Below are 22,128 nucleotides of genomic sequence, written 5' to 3'. Positions count from 1 at the left end.
ACTGATTTGGCTAAAGATGATGATGATTTTTCTCCCCGTTCTGTTATCCAAGAAAAGGTAAGAGCAGGATTTTATTAAGGAACTCAACAGGTATAGAGATGCATAAATCCATTTTTAACAAAATCCCTATTATCTCAATGGAATTCTGTAAAATAAATTGCATATTCATCCAAATTTCCAATCAAATGTTTTGGGTTTCTTATAATATTGTACTAAGGGTAATTACAACTAAAAATCTATTCCAATAAACAGTTCCATTAAAAACTGAATGGATAGTCTCCGAAAGAAAGAAATGTAGTTATGTGAGGGAAACGCACACACTGGAAAAGCCTGGTCTGCATTTACAGTATCTACATCTTTCAAGGCTCAAACAACCAAAGAGTCAAACTGGAAGGGAAATAAGAACTAATTTTATGAAATAACATCTAATGAGAAAAAATGTTTGGTAAGAGGATTTTTCGGCTAAACATATTTATACGTCAAGATTTCAGATTGAACAAACAGGAAAGCATGGAGTCGGCACTTCCAAGAGGTGCCAGCTGGAGTGTACTCTGCGGAGTTCCTGTTTTTGTCCAGGCGGATATCCTCGGCAGACCGGACACTCGCGAACTCAGCCGGCCTCTCCTCGGACAGCAGAGTCAGCCTTCCCGCTACCGCCGGCGGGGCAGCGGCTGCGCGGCGGGGCGAAAGGGCGTCAGAGAGGCCCGGCCCGGATAGGGTTTTCTCTCATAGACCGCCCCTTGTGCGAGACAGCCATTGCTGCTTGTGCCGTTTAGCTGCCGCTAACCCCAGCGCCAAGGAGAGAAAGTTACACAGCGCGGCTCCTGTACTCCGCCTCACTCTCCCGCGCCCCTCAGCTCTGAGGCATCAGCGCTTACTTCCGTTCTGTGTTGTGGGCAAATATTTGTTGGAGAACACCGTGGATATTTTTCAAATTCCCAGGAACAAACCAAAAAGGGGGTTCAGCCCTTCGCCCTTCACCCTGCGCATCGCAGCAAAGCCTCCTGAACAAAACAAGACCGGCGGAGAGAAAACTGTCCCTGAGCGGGACGCGTGTATTGTGTGCCTTGGAGGCGGTTAAACAGTACATACGTAATTAAAAAGGGAGAGAGAAACACAGTACACTGACACGCCACAAACTAAACTGTTTAAAAACCTTCAGCTATTTCAGTAAGCTGGCAACGTGCACAAAAGAACACCTTACTAGTCTTCATAACATCAAGGGCATTGCTTGTGGCATCTGCACCACATTCATGTTGTGGCTAATATAACCTTTATTATAATGCAATGTATCCTATTACAAAGCTGAATTAGCCACTCGCGGTGCAATAAGCCTAAAAGTGGGTCTGCAGAGAACCTGGCTTGAAACCAAAACCACTGCAGAAGCTCTATTTCTCAGGGAAAAAATTCACACTAGCAGTGAGTTTAGAATTTCAATTCAGTTAATACAGGATAGAAGCAGAACAGTACAGGTAGTGTGAATAGGAGACAGGATGATTAGAAACTACAGGTTTTGTTCGTGTGCAGTTTTGGGAAACTCCATTAGATGTGCCCCTGAAACCAAAACTGTACTATAACACAGACACTATGCGTGACAGCAGTGTTTTTTTTTACACATTCTATATTCACCTGGTTTCAAGGGATGAAACTGCAGAGGCACAATGTTCTACTCCAGCACCGGCACCTGGAGTTATCAAAGCTCTAATGTCCTAGGAGATGGTCTGAAGGCAGTGGGAAAAGAAGGACATTTTCCTTCTGGCTTAAATTAGTGTTTCAGGGTTCCTCTCAGTCTCTCTCACTGCTCTGGCGCCCTCTGCGCTGCACAGAGGTCTCGAGCTGCCTGCCTCGCTCACAGCCCACCCAGTCTAGCCCATCCAGACAACAAAGCCCATCCACCAACTTCATTAAAAAAATGTATAGGCAATGTATTGTCTCAGCTTAAATATGTAAAGTCAGCGAACTGGGAAAACACTGGGAAACAAGAGAATAGAAAAGACCAGGCAGGTTATGCTGCATCAGCATTTGTCTCTGTAGATTAAAACAACAGGATCTTAGTATTTCCTGCCTTGGCTCCTATGGCAAGATTAATTGCTCCTATATTAAAACAGCGTCTTTTCAAAAACCATGTGGTTTTTCAATCAATTCAATGGAAACTGCTGTGGTCAACAAGTGGAATAATGCTTTGTCAGAACAATAACTTTGCAGCTCTTCAGTGCCAATGTTCCAGTTTGGGCCAGCTCTGTGTGACAGAACAATTATACATCACTGATTTTATTTCTGTCTGCACAAATCATGGAAATGTGGAAGCAGAAGACATGGTGCTGTTTGATTTTCACTAGTTCTGCCAAGTCAAAACCTGCCCTACATTTACACTACAGCCTTTGGATAGCGGCACAGGTTAAACACCATCCTGAGACTTCCAGGGTCTGGAAATGTGCAAGAAAACAAAAGCAGAAGATCTGGAATTGTACAAGCATTATCATTTTTTCTGTTGCAGTTCCAGTTTCACCATTACAGTACAGCCCCATCATTGTGCTCCCTCAGTAAAGGTTCGTTATCGAGAAACCCTACCAACTGTACTGGACATAATGAATGCATTCAGCCCGGGGCATAATGAGAATTCCAGAATCAGGCTTTCATTCTTTCAAAAGATGCAATAACCACACCCACCCTACCCAGTCCCATTCATCTGATTATGAGCAAACTCATTGCGGGAGAGAGAGTTTATTTCTCATACACAATCAGCAGAACCAACATACTGTACAGAGCGCAGGTACACCTCTTTGACCCTTCAGAAGCACACAATACCCCACTGTAATCACATCATATCATTGGCTTGCCTTCTGAGGCATTAAAGTAAGCAGACATTCCTAGTCAACCTTATTTCCCCAATGCATTTGAATATCAGTGGAAAATCTGAAGCCCTCCTCAAGACTGCGAGTGTGATTCCTGGGCACTGGGTGTATTGTCCTGTAGTGTTATATAGCCAAGGGCTTTCTGCCTACCATATGCTGTGCTGATCCGCGTATTTCTAATGGCTAAACACTACAAAGCTGAGGGCCAAGTGTTTGCAAAGGATTCAGATTTATCTCTTCTAATTACAGCTTTTAATGTCCGTGTACTGACAGGAGGATTCTGCTGAGGGTAAGTGTCCTCTATCACGAATGACCCCTCGAAGAGCAACCACACTATTATTCTGATCTCCAGCCTTTAACCTCCTGGCCCGCATAAATACTGCTCCAGCCCAGAGGTTAGACCAACGGATCTGGGAGTGAGGACACTGTCGTGGGCCTCTTGGACAGACCTCCACTCCGCGTTCTGACTGGAGTAGTAAATCCCAAAATAAGCTTAAGTGAAATCGTGCTGTTCATTAAGAGTCTTAAACCGGAGGATACAGAAATAAACTTTTATTCAGATTTTTTGATGGGGGTTAGGTTCAGCAGGTTAGGTTCAGCTAAAACGATGACAGACAAGTGTACAAGTACAAATTCACAGGATAAGTGCCTTATGTGGAGAGAGATCTAATGCACTTAAGGAAGCGCACCATGTAGTATGAGACTGGCTGTGCCACAAGCCCATTTCTGGGTCCAAAGAGAACAAACGGCATGCAAGATTCTTGAAATTTGTAAATCAAAGGCAAAAACCAGAAGGGTGGAGAAAACCTAGTTTTGCCTGGGAGAATCTACCTAGGTTTAGGTTAAGGGTTACTGTCTAGTGTACTGAACCTAGACACAGCTGAAAAATGGTCACTTCAGAGATTTGTGCAGAAGTTCCCTGTGACACGAGATGCACAAGACCATCCTTTAACATATACATGGTACAAATGGACTATAATCAAACTTCATCTGACCGCACTGATCTCCTGTTTAAGCACCTTTCCCCAAGCTTGTACTATATCATCAGTTCCAGGCTTTTCAAAATCAGTGAAACTAAGGAATAAACTGATGTAGAATGTTTAACAGCATCTCAGACCAAAAACTTTTTAATTATTTAACATGTTATTTATTTGCTAATAGATTGTTATAATTCATTACCTCCCTTCCTACTGAAGGCTTAAATTCATGGATTTTTTTAATATAACTTTCTTTTCATTCTGATTACAAGATTACAAGATTTCTTGTAATGTTACAAGAAAATTCAGCCTGTGTCAGATTGAAAGCTAATCCAAGCCTGTGAGAAAGCCTGCATTCAACGCACTTTTTATGTAGCTCTATTAATACTGTAGCAATAAAATAGCCTGTGAAGGGTGAACATATATTCCTGTGTAAAATCAATACGTTGCCTACTAACACTGCTGATTTGATTAAATTACCACAGCAAGGGTAAAAATGAATTACAACAGAAAGCTGTAATTTAACTGATGTTACAGCTGGGGTCCACAGAAAAATGGCCTGTCAAGCAGTCCAAGCTGTGCAGCACCGATAAACAAATCAAGAGAGAAAAAGGAACCCAAGTCATGGGGACAGAAACACGCTTTTATATGATCACTGTCTAACGACTCCTGGGAAGACCGATTTAAACACCAAAGGTGATGAGAAACATTCCCGATGAAAACGTATCCATCACACATAGCAGGATGTCCATTAATTAGGTTTTTAATTTCAACGCCTAGACTGAAATCAAAACATTCTGACATCTATCTCCGTCAGGTGTCGATGATCTGTCTAACCATGCAAAACCCACACAGACTCATCACCTTGCTCTGTGGTAGATTAACATGACCTAGATTAATATGGAGCTCCAACAACAAATAAGAGTGATAAATTACTGCTTGTCATCTGGCCTCAGAGTGACTCTCTCCCCCCCCTTCCTTTAAATTAAAAAACAGCCCTCCCCTCCAAAAGCCCCTCCAGTTCCTTAGCTACCCCTGCCAGTGCGCACTTCCAGCTGGCCGCACTTCCAACAAGCCATCATTCAATGGGATCTGATCAGATGTTATAATGAGGTACCAGAGGTCAGGCTCCTGATAATATAACAAAGCCGGAGGGTCCCACACTCACATGCCATCCCCAACCTGCGAAAAGAATACTGTGCTTGGGACTGGAGCATCAGCTAAGCTCCCAACCCCCACTGTCTGTCCCCCCCCCTACCCCACACACACAAGACCAGAGGGGTGACTCCCAGCCTAAATCACTGGCCAGAGTCTGCAACAGGCTGAGAGCCCCAGCACAGCTGTGGAGGGACAAGGAGTTCAGGCACCCAGAGCTCCTGAGGTGATTTCACTAGCACCCGAAACACAGTGCAGGAAATCCACCTTTAATTAAAATAACACTGTGGTTCTCTATAGCATAAAACAGGACTGCAGGATTCTAAAAGGAATCTATTTTTAGCACCTCTTAATTTAAACAGGGGGGTATTTGTATAAGATTTTTTTTTTTAATTTAACACTGCACAGCATGCAGGACGGAGAGAAGCAGTGAGAGAGAGAACCGCACACTCCCGAGCCTGAATACAGAGCATGGGGTCTCAGTCTTCCTTCCCAGGTGTGAAGCCCTCTGCTCTTATTCTGCGTTGATGAGCAGTAATTACACAGAACAAATAAGAGACGATACTGCAGACTCCTCTAACACCCCACTGAGAGACACAGCTGAAAATGAAAGCAGAGCGTCTGCTGACGTGATCACTGACACAGATACTAATACCCTGTTATTTAAGAGAGAACATTTCCAAATCTTACTAACAAACACAAATTTTATTAAGCACGTCTTGTAATTCAGGACTGTGCCAGGGTTATCCATGTATATAATATTAATTTTTAGGAAATGTATTAATGACTTAATAGAGTTTTCATACAGGTTTAATGGCTGACCACCTTAATCGGGCCTAAAGGATTGTGAGCTGATGTTGTTGGGCATGTAATTATGAACCTAGCGCAACTGTTGCTGTATTCTTTGTTGACTGTTATTCCTTTCCTTTACCTATGTTTTAGCAACAGTCTTTAACATGGAGGTTTCCAGCTGATGAGGGTCCTCTGGGGTTTGAAATGTTGACAGTGCTTTTGTGTTTGACGAGAAACATACAATTTAGGAGCGAGTGAGCCAGCAAACCTAAATTTCTTTTGCAAGAACAACATCCACAACAACAAAAGCAAAAGGTACAAAGCCTCCAGTATCCTGTATTTGCTTCTTATATCAACACCTCACAGAGACCGTCTTTTTCTGACGCAGAGGGCTAAATCGAAGTCTCTTGGCAGTGTAGCGTGAAGCCCAGACTATCCTAACCTCATGAAAAAGAAGAATGTATTCAGGCTGGTGTGCTGACATTCCCTGGAGGCACTGTTATCACCAGAGACAGGACCTTCCTCTGCCCTCAGAGCAGGCTGCAGCTGTGCCAGTCTGGAGAGCTCTTGCTCTACCTGCAGTCCCAGTTTATCAGCGAAACAGCCTGCTTTGTGCAGCAGCTTTATTGTTTTTTAAATGCCTGACGCCTGAGTGACTCCACCAGGTTGGGAGCTTGAGACCGTTAAGCACCTGGCACGTTTCCAGGCACTGAACGTTTCTTTTCTCACAGCAGAGCCCACCGTGGTGGAAAAAAATAGGCCGGGTGAGGATTTTCCCAAACATTGCAGCTTGTAAATTTAAAGTGTAAAGTTAAGTGGCACAACTTAAATCCGATCGAGGAGGACAAGGGATCTCAAGGGATTCCAATCAAGCCCTCAGATGTGTCCCCCCCCCCACCCTAGTCTTTTATATGAAAGGAAACTGCAGACTAACTTTGATTCCATTGTTTGTTTCAGGGTCTATCAGCCTAAAGGTTCAATTTCGCATCTACTACGCAGCATCACATAAATATGAAGACACTACACAAAATCCCAATCCAACTCCAATGTAAGGTCTAGAAATAGACATCAATGACATCAAGAAGTAGACATCAATGTCTGCGTGAGCCCAACAATTGTCTCCTTGAAAATCAGATTTTCAGACCTGCAGGAGACAGGATGCTTGCCTGCTAGTACCTAAGTGATCTAAAAATCTCATCCAGCCTTTTATCCAACCAGAAGCCAGGACATCAAGGCCAGGTACTTCTTCCAGACTCTCACAACCCCTGAATAGCCTCCTTTCTCTGTCATGTGAGCCAGGGAAAACAACGTAACAGAGATCTTAAGCAAGACCTGTGGGAGCACCAAAAAACAGTCTGTTCCCTGCACTGACAAATGCGCTAAAACATTCCAGATCTGGTCCAAAGCAATGACATAAACCTGAGGATTTCAATGATGGCAGCCTGATGTGCTGGGCAATCACTTACTGTATCGCTCTTCCTTGTGGTTACAAAGAGAAGGGATTTTTAAATATCAGGACGTTATCTGTTTTATATCATGGTTGATCTGCTCTTCAATGCTTACTATTGTAGACAGATTGGATATGACAGTCTGGGAGAGTCCAATGGTCTATAGTATTTTTTTATTTTTTTATCTTCCTGGGGATATGAACACATGTTTTTGGTTTTTCTCTTCCCTTTTTTGTTTTCATTCCCACACTCCTTCCCCTTTTAATATTCATGAGGGCTATGATACACAAAGGGCAGTATAAAGCTATAAAGCTATGTAAGCAAGAGCCAGTAAATACAGCACGCAGACACACACACACACGCACACACACTCGCACACAGACACGTGCAGGCATGCACCCAGGCACACAAAGAAACAGACGAGACGAGAGCACTTGCACACAGGGCAACTGTGATCGATACCCCTACGCAGCACAAAAGAGAGCACACGGATATATACGCACCCACTGAAAAATAAGGGGGAAAAAATGAGAAACAGCCCGAGTTCGTCAAACCTTGAAAGGGCAAGATAAAGAAGAGAGGGATCACAGTGAGACAGGAGCCAGGGGTTGGGGAGAAACACACAAAAGGGAGTTCTTATTATGACATTCTAATATGGTAACATTAATTGACTGATGGGTTTCCCTTTCTTTAATATTTAATCAAGTTATTCATTAAAGTAATGGCACAGAAGAACACATCATGCTCTACAAAGGCTAAGTTCATTTGTTCTGGACAGGTGGCCAAGCTGCCTCTCGCGGCCGCCTCAGAAAAGCCCGCCCACAATAGCACTAAAGACGATTATGCAAATGCAGGCCTTTCCTAGCAATTTTCCCAGGAAGGGGAGAAGGGCTCAGTGTGGAAGAGGTAATTGTTCCTCAGCCATGTGGAAAAACAAACCGAGGAAGACGGTTTCTTTTCTCCCTCCCTCTCTCACTGGAAGGGCCGGGGTGGGATACTGGAAACGCAGGACGGGTAGCCCGGGGCCGTAGCCCCAGAGCTGCCAGGAGAGGGGGGGGGGGGGCTGCCTGAGTATAAACAGAGCAGTGATGTCTGGCCGCGGTCTGTTAGGTCGGGATGCCGCCACCTTGCGAGAGGTCAAAGCAGCATCTCTGAGAAGACGTACAGTACAGCGAGGAATCAAGGGCTGGGGCGCGATTCTGTCTGAATGCTTTCGAATGAAGGACGTGTGCCCGGGAGGAAGAGAACCGCAGCGTCTGCTGCTGTGACAGAGATGTCCCAAGGGGGACGGCAGAGCCACACAGGTCTTAGATGCGCTCGGTGTTACTGTAAAACGCAGCGATCCCCCATTGTTGTCAATCAGAAAACTGGATCCCCTGAAATGTGTTACACCCTCCTCCCTCCACTCAAACACACAAGTGAATTGGATTAGGGAGGATCTTACCAAATTCTTGATTAAATCTCTGTGCTGTGGAACTTAACGCATCTAAACATAAAAACATACATCTTTCCCTCTGAAGTAGCCTTTTTATATATACTTTAGTATAATACAGTATATCCAATATTAATACCCCTAATATATACCATGCAAAAATAAGTCACTCGCAAATAAGATGTCTTCCGTTACTTACTCATTTAGATACAGAAAAAATAAGTCAGACCCTGGCTTACTGAAAACAAACCCTGATTTGATTGATCTTTTCATTATTTACAATAACCTCAATCTGGAGATATGAATAAGGTTCAGGAAATGAAGTTGTAACATTGTTACCTATATGGATAAAAAACAAGTGTATAATATGGAAAAACGGCATGTAATCAATCCATTTTACCACATGCTTTATGTGAAGAACTTAGCCTTAACACACTACTTCGTTATTAACTGTGCTCAGCTTTTTGGGGATTGAATGCCCATCTTAAACACATTTGAAATGGATACCTGGAGTCCTTTTTTTTATTTCAATAATTAAAAGAATTCAAATCAAAACTGAATGCAAGTGACTCACGGCTTACTGTAGAAAACGAAACTGTGTCATCAGGAAAAAAGAAAGACGGAATTATACACCTGGCTTTTCCTTTCACTGTCAACAGCCTGCGGGTTTCTTGTCAAGTGTATGCAAATATGAGCAGAGCCACACATAGCCTAATAAAATCAACAGTCACTTAACAGTGCAATGAGACACAAGCTACCTAGACATCGACTGATATTTAACAAAATTTCCTTCACAATAAAATTAAATCACTTCCTGCATACTACTTCTAAACTCAAGACAGTTGCAAAACCAAATGTGCTCTGTTCCCTCCTTAAGGTGACTGCGAATAAACTTTGTTTTTGCTTTATAAAAAAATACGTCTGGATGTCTTCTCCATTCCAACCAAAAATTAATGTCACGGGCTATTTATCCTACCATTTAACCCACTCTAAGACGATTTAGTGATGAGTTTTGATGTAAAAAAAACTGGAATAGAGTACGCAACAGCGCACATCCTCACTTCCCTGAACACTTCACAGCAGGTACAGTAATTTGTGTTTTGTTGTTGCCTCTTATTGCTGGATTGGATTTAACTGCATTCAGGAAAGTAAAGAACTCTTAGTACAAGTGAAATCACTTTTTCTGTTTCCTCACTTCAGCCACTCCAAAAAAACTGTTTAGAAAAACATTAAAAGTAAAAAAACAACAACACTGTAGCAGACAAAGAGCACCAAACACAACAAAACTTTCAGGAATTCCAGGGCAGGATTCCTAACCAGAGGAAACGAAATGCTCCATTGGCTGCACATGGCCACTTCAGACAATTTAGATGGTTTTGTCTAAACCATCATCTCATCATTCAGCTTTGGAATTATGATGGCTCATCACAAGCTCACAATTTATGCCGCTACTATGTACTGATGCATTTTGTTGCCCACTTGCAATTGTTTACATCTGCAGATCACAAGTCTTCAGAACATTTTCAGCTTGTCACATGGGCTTAAACATCCCCATGAAACAGACTTTTGAAGTCAGGTTTTGTCTTAAGCCATTCTCTATATTGCGTAGCACAGCTGTCTTTCGGATAGATGGGTGAGAACAACTGAAAAGGTGAAACTTTGAGAAAACTAAGTTTGAAGCTTGGCAAGGAAGACATGCAAGCGATTTTTTTTGCAAAGACAAAAGTCAATTTGGGAGGGAATGCAGCACGATGTGAAAAAAAAAAAGCCTCACCCGGGGCCACCACTGAGCCCTTTTTCCCAGAGCCAGGACTCACAGGGGATATTTTCATTTATCACATTCTTGGAACGATAATTAAAGTTAAGCAGCAATGTGCTGAGGTTGAACTAATTACCCTCCTCCTCAGTCAGTTCTGGGTCTGCCCCTGGTCGAGGGAATCTGAAGCATCTCAGATACAGATTCTTTCTTGCCCCAGTACAACGTCTAACATACTGTGAAATTGCTACAACACATGCTGCTGAAACGCTATTGCTTTGACTAAATGCGCACTTTTGGGGTGCATAGGTCCAATTGAAATCCAGCTCTGTGAAAACACCACGAAAGAGCCTTTTTCGGGTACAAGACTGAGGTTTTGAAAGGAGACTTGTGCATTGTGCAGCGGTCCAACGTAGGATGATGGAGAGTGACGTCGGTGAATTTTTAAAATAGATTTTTATTTAGGGAAAATACGAAATGAGCTAACGTGAACGTTTATGTTACGAATCAAACGGCAAATTATAACGACGAGTTCGTGTTTCTCTTAAAGCGGCCGTTTTTATTTTCCTAGAGGACCAACTCGGTCTCTCCTCGACCGAGTCGAGCCCTCTCGTGGGAGAGTTCCGCTCAGCACACTCGGTCTACGCGCCTGGAAACGAGACACACACTTGATGAATAGGGCAAAGCGTGGTGACCCGGCGGGTTAACATTTAACTCACTTCTCCGATTGTCTCCCGGTCTTTTACTCTAATGGAGAGTCATTTATCAGGGTCCTAGACCTGTTCCCAGCACCGGGCTGAGCGGCGCGAGTGGAAAGAAAAATAAAAAAAAAACCAACAACCCGAACCGTACAACAAAAGCTGCATTCTACGAATTTATTAACGCAGTATGCTGCAGCTCATGAAAGACAATTAGTGAAATGAGCATGAAGTGCACAATCCGAATATTTAAAGACATATGTGAAAACATACAAGAAAACTAGCATGTAATAGGACCGCAGTCCAGTACAGGAGACAAATGTTTTGTTAAGAAAACCAGCCATATACAGACTAATCTACATTGTTTTAATGTGTCCTTAATCATGTGGCCTATGATCCATCTCTTGTGCCATAACAGAATCAACAGCAAAAGCAACAACAATGAATGCTATGTCCTCTTTAACACTTGTTTTGACAGCTGGGACAGTGTTTTGCGAGCCCTCCTCAATCTTCTTTAGCTAAAGCCGGATCATCACCTTTTCAACGATTCGAAAACAAACGCGCCATCTTCCATTCGTATTCAAAACATGCAGGAGAGGTTTGGGGCTGGGCTTCAGCCTGTGGTAAGGCCTTCATTCCCAGCCTGTGGAAAAGCTGCCCCAGCCTCAACCGTACACACTGTCCAGTAGCAACTCTGTTCTGCCTGACGACTCTACGATGGTCATGCTGGCACTCGCTGAAACACAAACCCCATCAGAAATCAAACCCTTATGCAGAATATTCCCTGTAAGTCTGGGCCTTTTATATCAGCACAGCCTGCTAAAATAATTCTTATCGTCGGTTACGCTGTACACACAGAGTGAAGGAGAAATAGTTTGATTACTTTTGTTTTTAATACCCAAACCTGAATGAAAATTTACCAGATGCAATCTATGCAATTTTAACAGATTATAGTATGAAAGTCAAAATAAGCAAACCCGTCCCTAAAGAGTAATGCAGGAGACATTACATAACAAAATGTTATGTAAGTAATACATTTCAGTGACACTTCCTCTTAAAAATACACTGGCCTCCTCCCTTTTCACAAACAGACTTTATTGCCTTATTTTCTTTGTGTCACACTGACATTTTTTTTTTAAAAGACTTTACTTCAACGGGGCTTTAAAATGTTGTGGGTGCCCATCGGATCAAAGACGTACACAAAAAGGAAGAGAGGAAAAACAGCCGTGAGCCCCTGAGTGTAAGATGACCTTTAACCTGTCCCCTGCCGGGCAGATGAAAGGACTGCCTCGTTACTGTAACCCCACGGAGAATGAAAACTAATCCAGGGAGGCACTCCTTGAAGAATGTATACTGCTACCCCTATTAATAATAATAATCCTTACACTTATACAGCGCTTTTCTGGACACTCCACTCAAAGCGCTGTACAGGTAATGGGGACTCCCCTGCACCACCAGTGTGCAGCCCTCACCAGGATGATGCACCAGTACGCTCACCACACACCAGCTCTCAGTGGGGAGGAAAGCAGAGTGATGAAGCCAGTTCAGAGATGGGGATTATTAGGAGGCCATAATCGGTAAAGGCCAAAAGGCCAGGAGGAAAATTTTGCCAGGACACCAGGGTAACACCTGTACTGTATTCGAGAAACGCATCCGTGTACTCGTGGATATTCTCCGTCCAGAGCTGCAGCGTAGGAATTGTGCTGCTGATGCAGAGGCATGCCATTGTCTGCTGCCTGACAGGTTCTGCGGGGGGGGGGGTGAGTGCTGGAGACTGGGGGAGGAATAGGCAATAGGTTTAAGGCAGCTTCTCCAGTCAAAGCCACAGACTGTGTGCTAGATTTCCACTGTGCCAGACAGAGATTTGGGGAAAAAGCATCCTAATCCTGGAAGATCAAAAAAATAAAAGCAAACAAAATCACAGGCTCCTCAACATCAGCTCCCACTCGCCTGCTGTATTGTGAGGAAGAACACAAATCAACCATTTTACGTACACAATCTGTACACAATGCTAACTTTATTCAAAATGTTGCTTAGCTTTTACACCGTCAAAATGTAAATCTCTTATCTCTGCCTCTCACTCACCCTATCAAATGCAAGGCATTACACGCAGAGATGGCTTGTAGGTCTGTTGGGTGGCACCGAGAAACAAAGCTCAAAGCACCGAACAGCATGGCGCTGACATGTATGTAACAACAGCGCCTTAACTGTGCACTTCGCAGGTGAAAGAAACAGGAGCTCGGGCATGCCGAAAAAGGCTTAGGGAGGCAGGCACAGCGTAGAGGAGAAACGGAAGAAAACTGCCTTGGAATGGATTCGTGAGAACCCTGGCTATATCCCAAAGGCAGCCTTACTGAAAGATTAGGCTCTTCTTAGTCAGCAGTGGGGAAACTTTCCTTATCAGAAAACTGAACCAATGGATTGAGGACTGTGGCACACAAAAGGCAACAGTGCAAAAGAAAAATCAAAGGCTCATAAGGTTTGGGAGCTGTGCTTTTCCCACTCTGATGGTCCGCTCACTCCTGAGCCAACAGGCTGTATAGCTTCATGTCTTGAATCCCGCCTTCAAAGAAGTGCTTCTGCAAAACAAATCTCAGCTCTAAAAGATAAAGACTTCCACTCTCCCATCAAAGACCTTCGATATATACAGCAGCTCTGGAAAAGACAATCCAAATCACCAGCTTAGGGGTTGTAACAACCATGAGGCTTGTCCGTACCTGAGCTTTATCAGGGGAGAGGTAGCTTCAGCTCAGGGAATCGATATTTAACGATCAACACGGTTGCGATAAGTGATATATTATTCGTACACTGGATTTTACTGGCTTTTTTCTTACATTACTGTCTGCTGTGATTATACACAAAAGCTTTAATAGTTCTATACTATATATTTAGAAGAATGGTCCTTTAAAATAAACATAAAAAACATCAGTGAAAATTGGGGTTAAGGCTGCCGGCGCCTATAGATGGAATATAACCAAATAGACCCACACAATGTGAATCATGCAACCAGAAACTACAACACCCCAAGTCACACAGTGCATCATGAACTCAACATGAACTCACACATGGATAATGGCATTAAGCTGACTTTCAAATTAGATGCACTTTAAAATCCACATTGCCGGTCTGTAAACAGCTACTGAATTGCGAACATCGTTTTGCAGGAGAATGTGTGAAAAATGAAAAGCAAAAAAAAAAAAGGTAATTTTTTGTTGAAACCTGGGTCCTGTCACTACTAACCTGCAACTGGGACGCCCCATGCTTTGGGACACAACTGTCTCCACACTAGCAAGGACAGACGTACAAGTAGTCAACTAGGGCTCTCTTGGCTTTCAACAAAACGTCCACAGACTTGTAGTGTCATCAGGGAAGGACAAGCTTCTTTTCCGCTTGGCCCTGCCCCTCCTGTACATTCTTGTAAAGCCTGCAGCATGTCAAAAGACAACCGGGAGGAAGGCAAACTGACGACTCTAATGCAAGGGAAAAAGTTGACCCTGTTTGCAGTTTGTTTCCAAACCTGGGATCTCAGCAATTACTGAGCTCATTACATCAGGCTTCTATAAAACAGCTTGCTGAACAGTACATGAAGACTAAGCTGACAGGTGTCTGTTAAGTCAGGCAAAGGGCACTCAATTACAACAGCTTTCGTTTTATGATGAATTTAAAATAAAGGTTACACTGTACAGTATACTACCCTCTCTTTCCATTTTTGCCTGTGGACAATGGGCATAGAATGCAAATGATCTGATTTTACAAAAAACAGAGGAGAAACAAATTGAATACAGACCCTGGTTTTCCTGGAGAAAACGTGTGAATAGGTGGCCAGAAACTAGCCTTTTCCAGATATTTGAGATTATGTAAAATATTGCAGTGAAGAAATCAAGGTTAAAACATGATGACAATCCTTGAAGAGGTTCTGAGGGGATGGAACAGCTTATCCAGACCTTCAGAGGCTTATTTCTTACATTACTGTAAGGTTTAATAGTTCTATACTATATATTTAGAAGAAAAGTCCTTTCAAATAAACATAAAAAACATCAAAACAACCTGGGGTTAAGGCTGTCGGCACCTATAGATGGAACATAACCAAAGAGACCCACACAATGTGAATCATGCAATCAGAAACTACAATACTCCAAGTCACACAGTGAATCATGAACTCAACAACACGTCAAACTCACAGCAACCCGCGTTAAAGAGCAGCGCTGCTTGTTTGAAACATCTCCAGGGACTCCACAATTCTAATGACAAACAAATGCTTAAAATGTATTAAGTGGCATTTAGAGCACATAAAGTGAATCTGTTATGTCTCATTTTTGAACTACATAAAACTAACAACGATCTGATAATGTTACTTGAGCAAGAACTGACAAAGCATTCTCAAAGAATGACAAAAAAAAACTGAACTCTACAAACAACATACACTGAGACATAGATGCTGAAGAGCTGTGTACTGTATGTACAGCACACAAAAAATCGTGATCTTAATTTTAGCTTCCTACTCATCACTGAAAGATTTTTTTTTCCATTGGTGTAGAAGTTGCTTTGTTTTACTTGTAAACTTACAAGAAAGACAGTTTTTCTTCTTTTTTTTTTCCGCGACGCTGGCCTGTGATACACAAGAGGACAGTGTTTTACTTTTCTGGATCTATAGCAGTGGAGCTACCTCTGTCTGACGGCTGCTGTCGTACTGGTAACTTCAGACCTGACCCAGGCCGAACAACAAACAGCTCTTTCTGTAACCCCCCCCCCCCCCCCACCCCACCCCCCCGCCGGATCCCACAGTGAGGGTCTGAACCCACAAACCCCTTGGAATCAGAAGCATCTCTGTTAGCCAGGATGCCATAAAACAATGTTTATTTGTGTGAACAGCTGCAGAGCCAGGGACCCAGGCAAGAGCACAGAGTCACATAAAAGATTAGAAAAGGGGGGAAAAAAAATCCTAAGGTGGGGGGATGGCTGTGAAAAAAGGGGAAATTGTATTATTTAAAAGCAATGCAGTAGGCAAAAGGATGTCACTGTTAACATAATTGTTGATGTAGCCTGTAGGGAACTAACACACACGTTAGAATAAAAAAGCAAAGAACCTTCACATGTGCAAACACCCACAGCACTGAAACACTGCCATCTTGAAATATCCATATATATTAACACATTAAATTGAAAACGAGGCCGAGATATGAAGTCAAGCTGCTGCTCTGTGGCTTCATTATTCAGCTGCCTCTCCACATGCAATTAATTTGGAGCTTCGGATTCTTTTGCGTTTTGACCACAAAACGTGCCCATCAGTTTGCAGCACATCAGTTACTGGGTTCTATTGATCTCAGACGGAAAAATCTTCCTTATTCTATGCAGAAGGTGATATTTCAACCCGCTGCCCTTTTACTGTTAAAGCCTTTCCATTTTGGCAACAGCTGAATGCGACATCATGACAGTATTCTCAAACCTGGTCGGAATCAGTGTTTTCGTAGGATTATTTAGTTAAATGAACCAGATTAAGAAATAATCATTACTTTGGAAAAAGGTCTAGGAATTAGAATGCAGGAGTGCGAGTCACTAACTTTCCCTTTCACTTCCTTTACGGAACATGAGAAAAGGGTGGTGGTGGTGAGGGGGTATATTATTCAGCAAAAAAACAGATACAGTACAAACAGTGCAGCTTCTATGAAATGAAAACTAATGGACAAATATAAAAATTGCCTCGCTGATTATTCTTTTCTGCCACCAGCCTGAAGCCGTGCTCTCTGCCAAAGGCTGGGTTTAAAACTATAGTCAACAATCAGAGAAATCTGCAGCATTAGCCGAAGTCCCAACCTGCCTCACTTATTAAGACAGAAATAGCAAACTATTGGAGCCAGACGATGTCACACTTGACTGGGGCTATTCTTGGACCTAGACACAGCAAGCAAACAAAACGGCTGGACTGAACGAAACCGCCCTGCCTGGCATCAGCTGGAAAAACCACAAAACTCCAACACCTAGCACAATCAACAGGGAGAGCTTTATTTAGGATCTTTCCAGAACAACGAAAGGTTTTAGCTGAAAAAAGTCCCCGATGGCCACCTCACAGAACCAATTCTTGATTTTTATTTTTATTTGGGAGAGTGTGGGTACTGTAATGATACACTGACAAGGCAACTAACTCAGAGCCGTCTGGACAGGCAAACAACCCCAACTTTGTATTTCTGAACATAAAAACTTAAATGTAATTTAAATACAAGATTTTCAAATCAAACTAAAACCACAAAGTCAGTTGCTTTTTAATAACCGGGTCAAGTTGAGTTGAAACAATGTCAATCAAGACGTTTATACGTTATTGCAATATACAGTGGGACATCAGAACAGCAAAAAACAAACAAAACAAACACCAACAATTAATCCAATTGCAGGAAAGGCTGAAGTGGACGGGAGATGTTTTAAAAACGTCTGGGTGCTTTTTCAGGTGGATTGGTACAAACACCTTTCACGTTTTCATAGAGTATTTTCAAATCCAGCTTTGGCAGATTTGGTGACCTGAAGCATCTCAAATCCATTCGACAGGTGGAGATATCTGGGTACTGCAAGTCAGACACTGGAAATCGTAGGCACTGAATTTCCCTCTTGTCCTTGCGTGGGATGGCATGCCCAGGACCAAGACTGGACAATGAGAGAAAGACATGGAAGCTTTCACACAGTCCCGGCTCTAAGGATGGATACAGGTGTTCAGTGCATGGCTTTGTCAAACTTTTCCGATTAAAGGGGCAGGGTGAGAATGTGAGGTCGACTCCTTGTGAAAGCTAGCTGCGTTCCACATTTGAGACCATCAGCAAAATAAGAAGTAGTTCAGTCAGAAAGTGTAACTGTAAAAGTAAAAGTTCCCGCCATTTTTCTGGGTCAACGCTTCTTAACGACTAATCGTTACGGGATTCTGTATGAATATTTCAAGAACTCCGCCAACAAGAAGCTGGGGAGTTTAATTTTACGGTGCCGAAGGTTTCAAGTTGGTTTTCTAAAAAATGCGGCCCATTCTTTTCTGGGCACCCTCGGTACAATCGCGCGCACGCTAAGGGGCTCCCGCTGGTAATTCCCCCACTACAAAAAAGAGGAGATAACTGAACGTTAACGGCAGGGGCACGACATTAAGCCAAGGTCAACTATCTTAGCTCATCGGGGATTAGAAAACATCCCTAATGGCAAGACAGAAGATACTTACCTCAACCACTAATACGCAGCAAGGTATGCAAGGGTGAGGCTACTTTAAGCTTTTACTGTATGTTTTTCATCCAATTAACGTATCTAACGGCACTGTGGTAGCAACCATTTCAGCTAACTTTGCCCTGCTGGTCTTCAACTGGATATCGGCCAGAGTTCTTTAGGAAGTATTTCTGTATCTACTAGAAGGCCACGCCAAGGTAGGCAAAGGCTGAAAGGCTCTATTTGCCGTTGCTGTATCACTGCGCACACTTCCTGCCTGTGGTTGGCATGCCCCTGTGGAAACGAACTGCAGCAGCTTGACAAAGTGGAAGTCTGGCCATGGGAATGTTTGCTGAAGGATGACTGAGGCCCCCGACTCCCAGCAGCAGGATGAGAGAACTGCAGGATTTAAAGGTTTAATTGATGAACAGCTCAACTGTTCCACCAAGTTTTAAATAACTTTGCACAGGGAAATGAGAGACCAGCTGCTGTCACAAACAAATTGGTGATGGTGTTTGTGTTTGGGTTGTGTGCCAGATCTCCAAGATAAATCTTGCAGAATTTATACTACCTCTAAACGTTGAACCGCCTTTGTACCACTGAAAAGTATTTAGTCTGGAATTGAGTAATTGACCTTTGTAATAACTAGTTCTGGCAGCACAGCTGCAAGTACATTTTTCTATTTTTTAGAGCTGCCAAGCGCAAAACCATCTGAACCCAAATCTCTCTTCAAAGAGAAAAGTAAAGGAACCACTGACCCAAAGCAGGGTTCATGTGAGGATCACATTTATTATGTGGCAGTGAACAGACCGGTGAGCTGCAGCAAAGGAGATCCAAACTTTGGTTTCAGCAACCCAGATTCAAGATTGAACAAAAAAAAGTCCTGTGTAAATGCAGAAAAACCTGCACAAGTAAGGTCATGTACACATACAGGATAATGCATATCTGAAGTTAAAAAAAATACTGGCATTCAACAGATGGCAGGAGATGAGACAGAATTATGATTAAGTATGCCCACAAAAGAATTTAAGGAATCAAACTGTAAGTTAAAGTTTGTGACAGTAGCACAGAATAAAAGAAACTGTGGTAAATATCAGACTATACTAAGTTTCACGTCAAAATGTGCATAGCTGTAATGTTTTGTACTTGTGTTACACATAATGAAGAAAAGCTCTTCCAAAAAGGCTTCTGAAAAGCAAGCACAAGCACTGCTGTATAAACTTCTGCTAGTTCAAACGCTTTGTCACAAAGGCCACCTCCATTTAAAAAAATATGTTAAATGGTTACTGTCGATCTGTACATCTATATTTGGAATCTACTATATATGTGGAAACTCAGAGCAAAGTACGGAACAGTAGCCCTGGAGTTTCATTTCTATTAAAAAATGGAAAAGCCTGGCATCTGAAACAATAAAACAATATGTAATGTACTAAATACAACATTGTTACATTTTGTGAATTACAGGAAGTAAAGTGTTTTCCAAAAGTTACAACACAAACAACAGCTTTTGTAGTAGAAGGGAGCAAACTGTACTAAAATCTCATCTAAGGAACAAACATCCCCAGAGTTGTCTGACTTAAACACAATACTCTGATCCCAATACTCCTCAGTGTATACGGAATATTACCTGCATCTCACAAATGTACTGGAACAATCTGACTCGAGACTGCCCAATTAAAAAAAAAAAAACACATTAAGAATCAGATATTCAGGTAGCGCCCCCTCTGCCGAGAGAGCCATAGTAGGACCAAGATGCATAACCAACCTCCTTCCTAACCCAGCCTTAAAATTAAAAATCCCTGCACACTGGCTTAGACACTGCAGCACTGCTGGTGGACTGTGCTGAGTCAGAGGGAAGGCAAACTCAGGCTCCACATCCTGAGGTCACCCTACTCTTGCTCTTGCCCTGCTGTTGTGTGCCTGTCTCTCCCATTGCAAAGCTCTGGAGTGTGGCACACTGCATCAATTCCAGATTTGTCACAGGTGAAAGTCTGCTGACTCATCGGCTCATGCAGGACTAGGATAACTTCATGCAGGCCGTGTGGTTGAGATTTTGCTTCCGATATTCAACATTAATTCAGTGCGAATCTCAGTTCATATCCCACTTTTTACGAAAACAGTATATTTCTTAGACTACACTTAGAAATCAAGATGCAGCAAACTATATCTTATTACCTTGCTACCATTAAATTATATACACATGCATAAAAGTGTTCATATATTACAAATTCTTATTTTTTTCTTTAATAAGTGAAGTGCGTGGACAAACTGTGCATTTGATAAATAATTGCTAACCAAATTAAAGCATTCAGCCTATCTGCAACATCATACCCAGAAAGACATTTAAATTGCTGTATAATTCAATCTGAAGCAGCTAAATTTCATGCATACAATACAACGGGTAACTGAAGAATTGCCTTCCTGGTTTGATTTTGAGATTCACACCCCCTTCATTTAAGTCTGTGCACTGCACCCTTTGCAAAATAAATTACCCTACAGCAAGCTTTCTATTAGATGTCAAATTAGGAACTCACTTAGAATGTTTAGCAATGCAAGGTGGTGATTAAAAAAAATGGAATCACACAACATACCTGTGCATAGTCCTTCTCTATGGCAGACTTCTTTTGGCTGAAAGTTCTGTACAAGAGAAAAAGAAACAACTTAGAACTGGAGCCATAATAAAATATACCACAGTATGGGAGAATAAAATATTTCCTTCGTTAGTACCACACACTGATTGAAGACTTTTTAAAGAACTATTTTACACTGCTTGTCAACCTTCTGTTCTCCACCACTCTACATCAGAAGAATAGGTCAGCATTTAGTTTGTTTGCTATTTGGAGGTACACAGAACGTTTAGCTTGCTTGCTTGCTTGCTAAGGGGCATAGAATTGAAGGTTACTCATGACTAAAAGAGAGATTATTTCTCCTACATTGAATAGTTTGCCAAAGCAAACCAAGCATGCAATGATTCCTCTAGGGGCTCTGCTGTTTGGCAAGACAACAGCCCTGCAATGGAAGCCAGCCTGAACCGTGCTGACCCCAAGAGCTGAGTCGGGCTCAGCCTGTTTATGTAACAGCTCAGCTACTGACCCAATGGACGGGTCCACCTAAACAGTCAGAACACACACAAGGTCCACGTCAGGAAGAAAAGAGTTCTCCAGGGAAAGTGATGGAATTCACATGGCAAAAAGGTTTAAAGGTACATCATGAGAAAGGTATATCCTGTGGCACAGGCTGGTGGGGTGAGGCATTTTGACTTCTACTGTATGTTGGGGATAGAAGGTGCTATTTGAACTGGCATCCCCCATAATTTTCGAATCACTGTCTTCTGTTCCTGCCAGCTGCTCGCAAAACACGTGTAGCATTCTCTTGTGAACATCTGCGCCCGGCCCAGGGTGCGTATCTTTATACATCAACTTTTTTATTTCTTTCCAAAAAGCAATTGGCTTAAACCTCCCTCAGATAACTGCTTTAAGCACATTCTAAACCTCTCCCTGCTGTTCGGGCAGGGCAGTTCTTGTTATGGGCCCGCCTGACTGTAACGCAAGTCATCAGACAAAGAGTGAAGTTTTCCCCATGGCTCAGCCCACATCTGTGTGATGCCTGATCTGCTGACTGTTATGTAATACATGACTTACTGCAAATCCCTGAGCTTTGCCAGATTTCTTTACCAACTTCCAGCAAGCTTTAATTCAGCCCTTTATCACACAGTGTTCTGAATTTTTAAGAGGCATGAGTGCTATGTTAGGAAGGACTGTGCGCAGGCACACCCACCTAATACATTCCTATGTTAAGGTTACATTATCTTCAATAATAAGTGATTCTGTGAGAACATTAAA

At 42.5% G+C, this 22,128-nt stretch overlaps 1 protein-coding gene across 2 annotated transcripts in view; it reads right to left on the bottom strand.

Moving 5' to 3' along the window:
* Nucleotides 1-22,128, bottom strand: part of LOC148830424 (F-BAR and double SH3 domains protein 2-like) — a 78,581-nt gene that overhangs the window by 39,307 nt on the left and 17,146 nt on the right. For both annotated transcript variants that reach the window (XM_088920915.1, XM_088920916.1), the window contains exon 3: nucleotides 20,878-20,923. In XM_088920915.1, coding sequence (XP_088777041.1) covers nucleotides 20,878-20,923 — 46 coding nt within the window. The remainder of the gene's footprint in view (nucleotides 1-20,877; nucleotides 20,924-22,128) is intronic.

This window comes from Atractosteus spatula, chromosome 7 (assembly GCF_055471065.1).
Source record: "Atractosteus spatula isolate fAtrSpa1 chromosome 7, fAtrSpa1.hap1, whole genome shotgun sequence".
In the NCBI taxonomy this organism is placed as follows: Eukaryota; Metazoa; Chordata; class Actinopteri; order Semionotiformes; family Lepisosteidae; genus Atractosteus; species Atractosteus spatula.
Note: the sequence above shows the minus strand (reverse complement) of the source record. Positions and strands in the feature narration are given on the sequence as shown.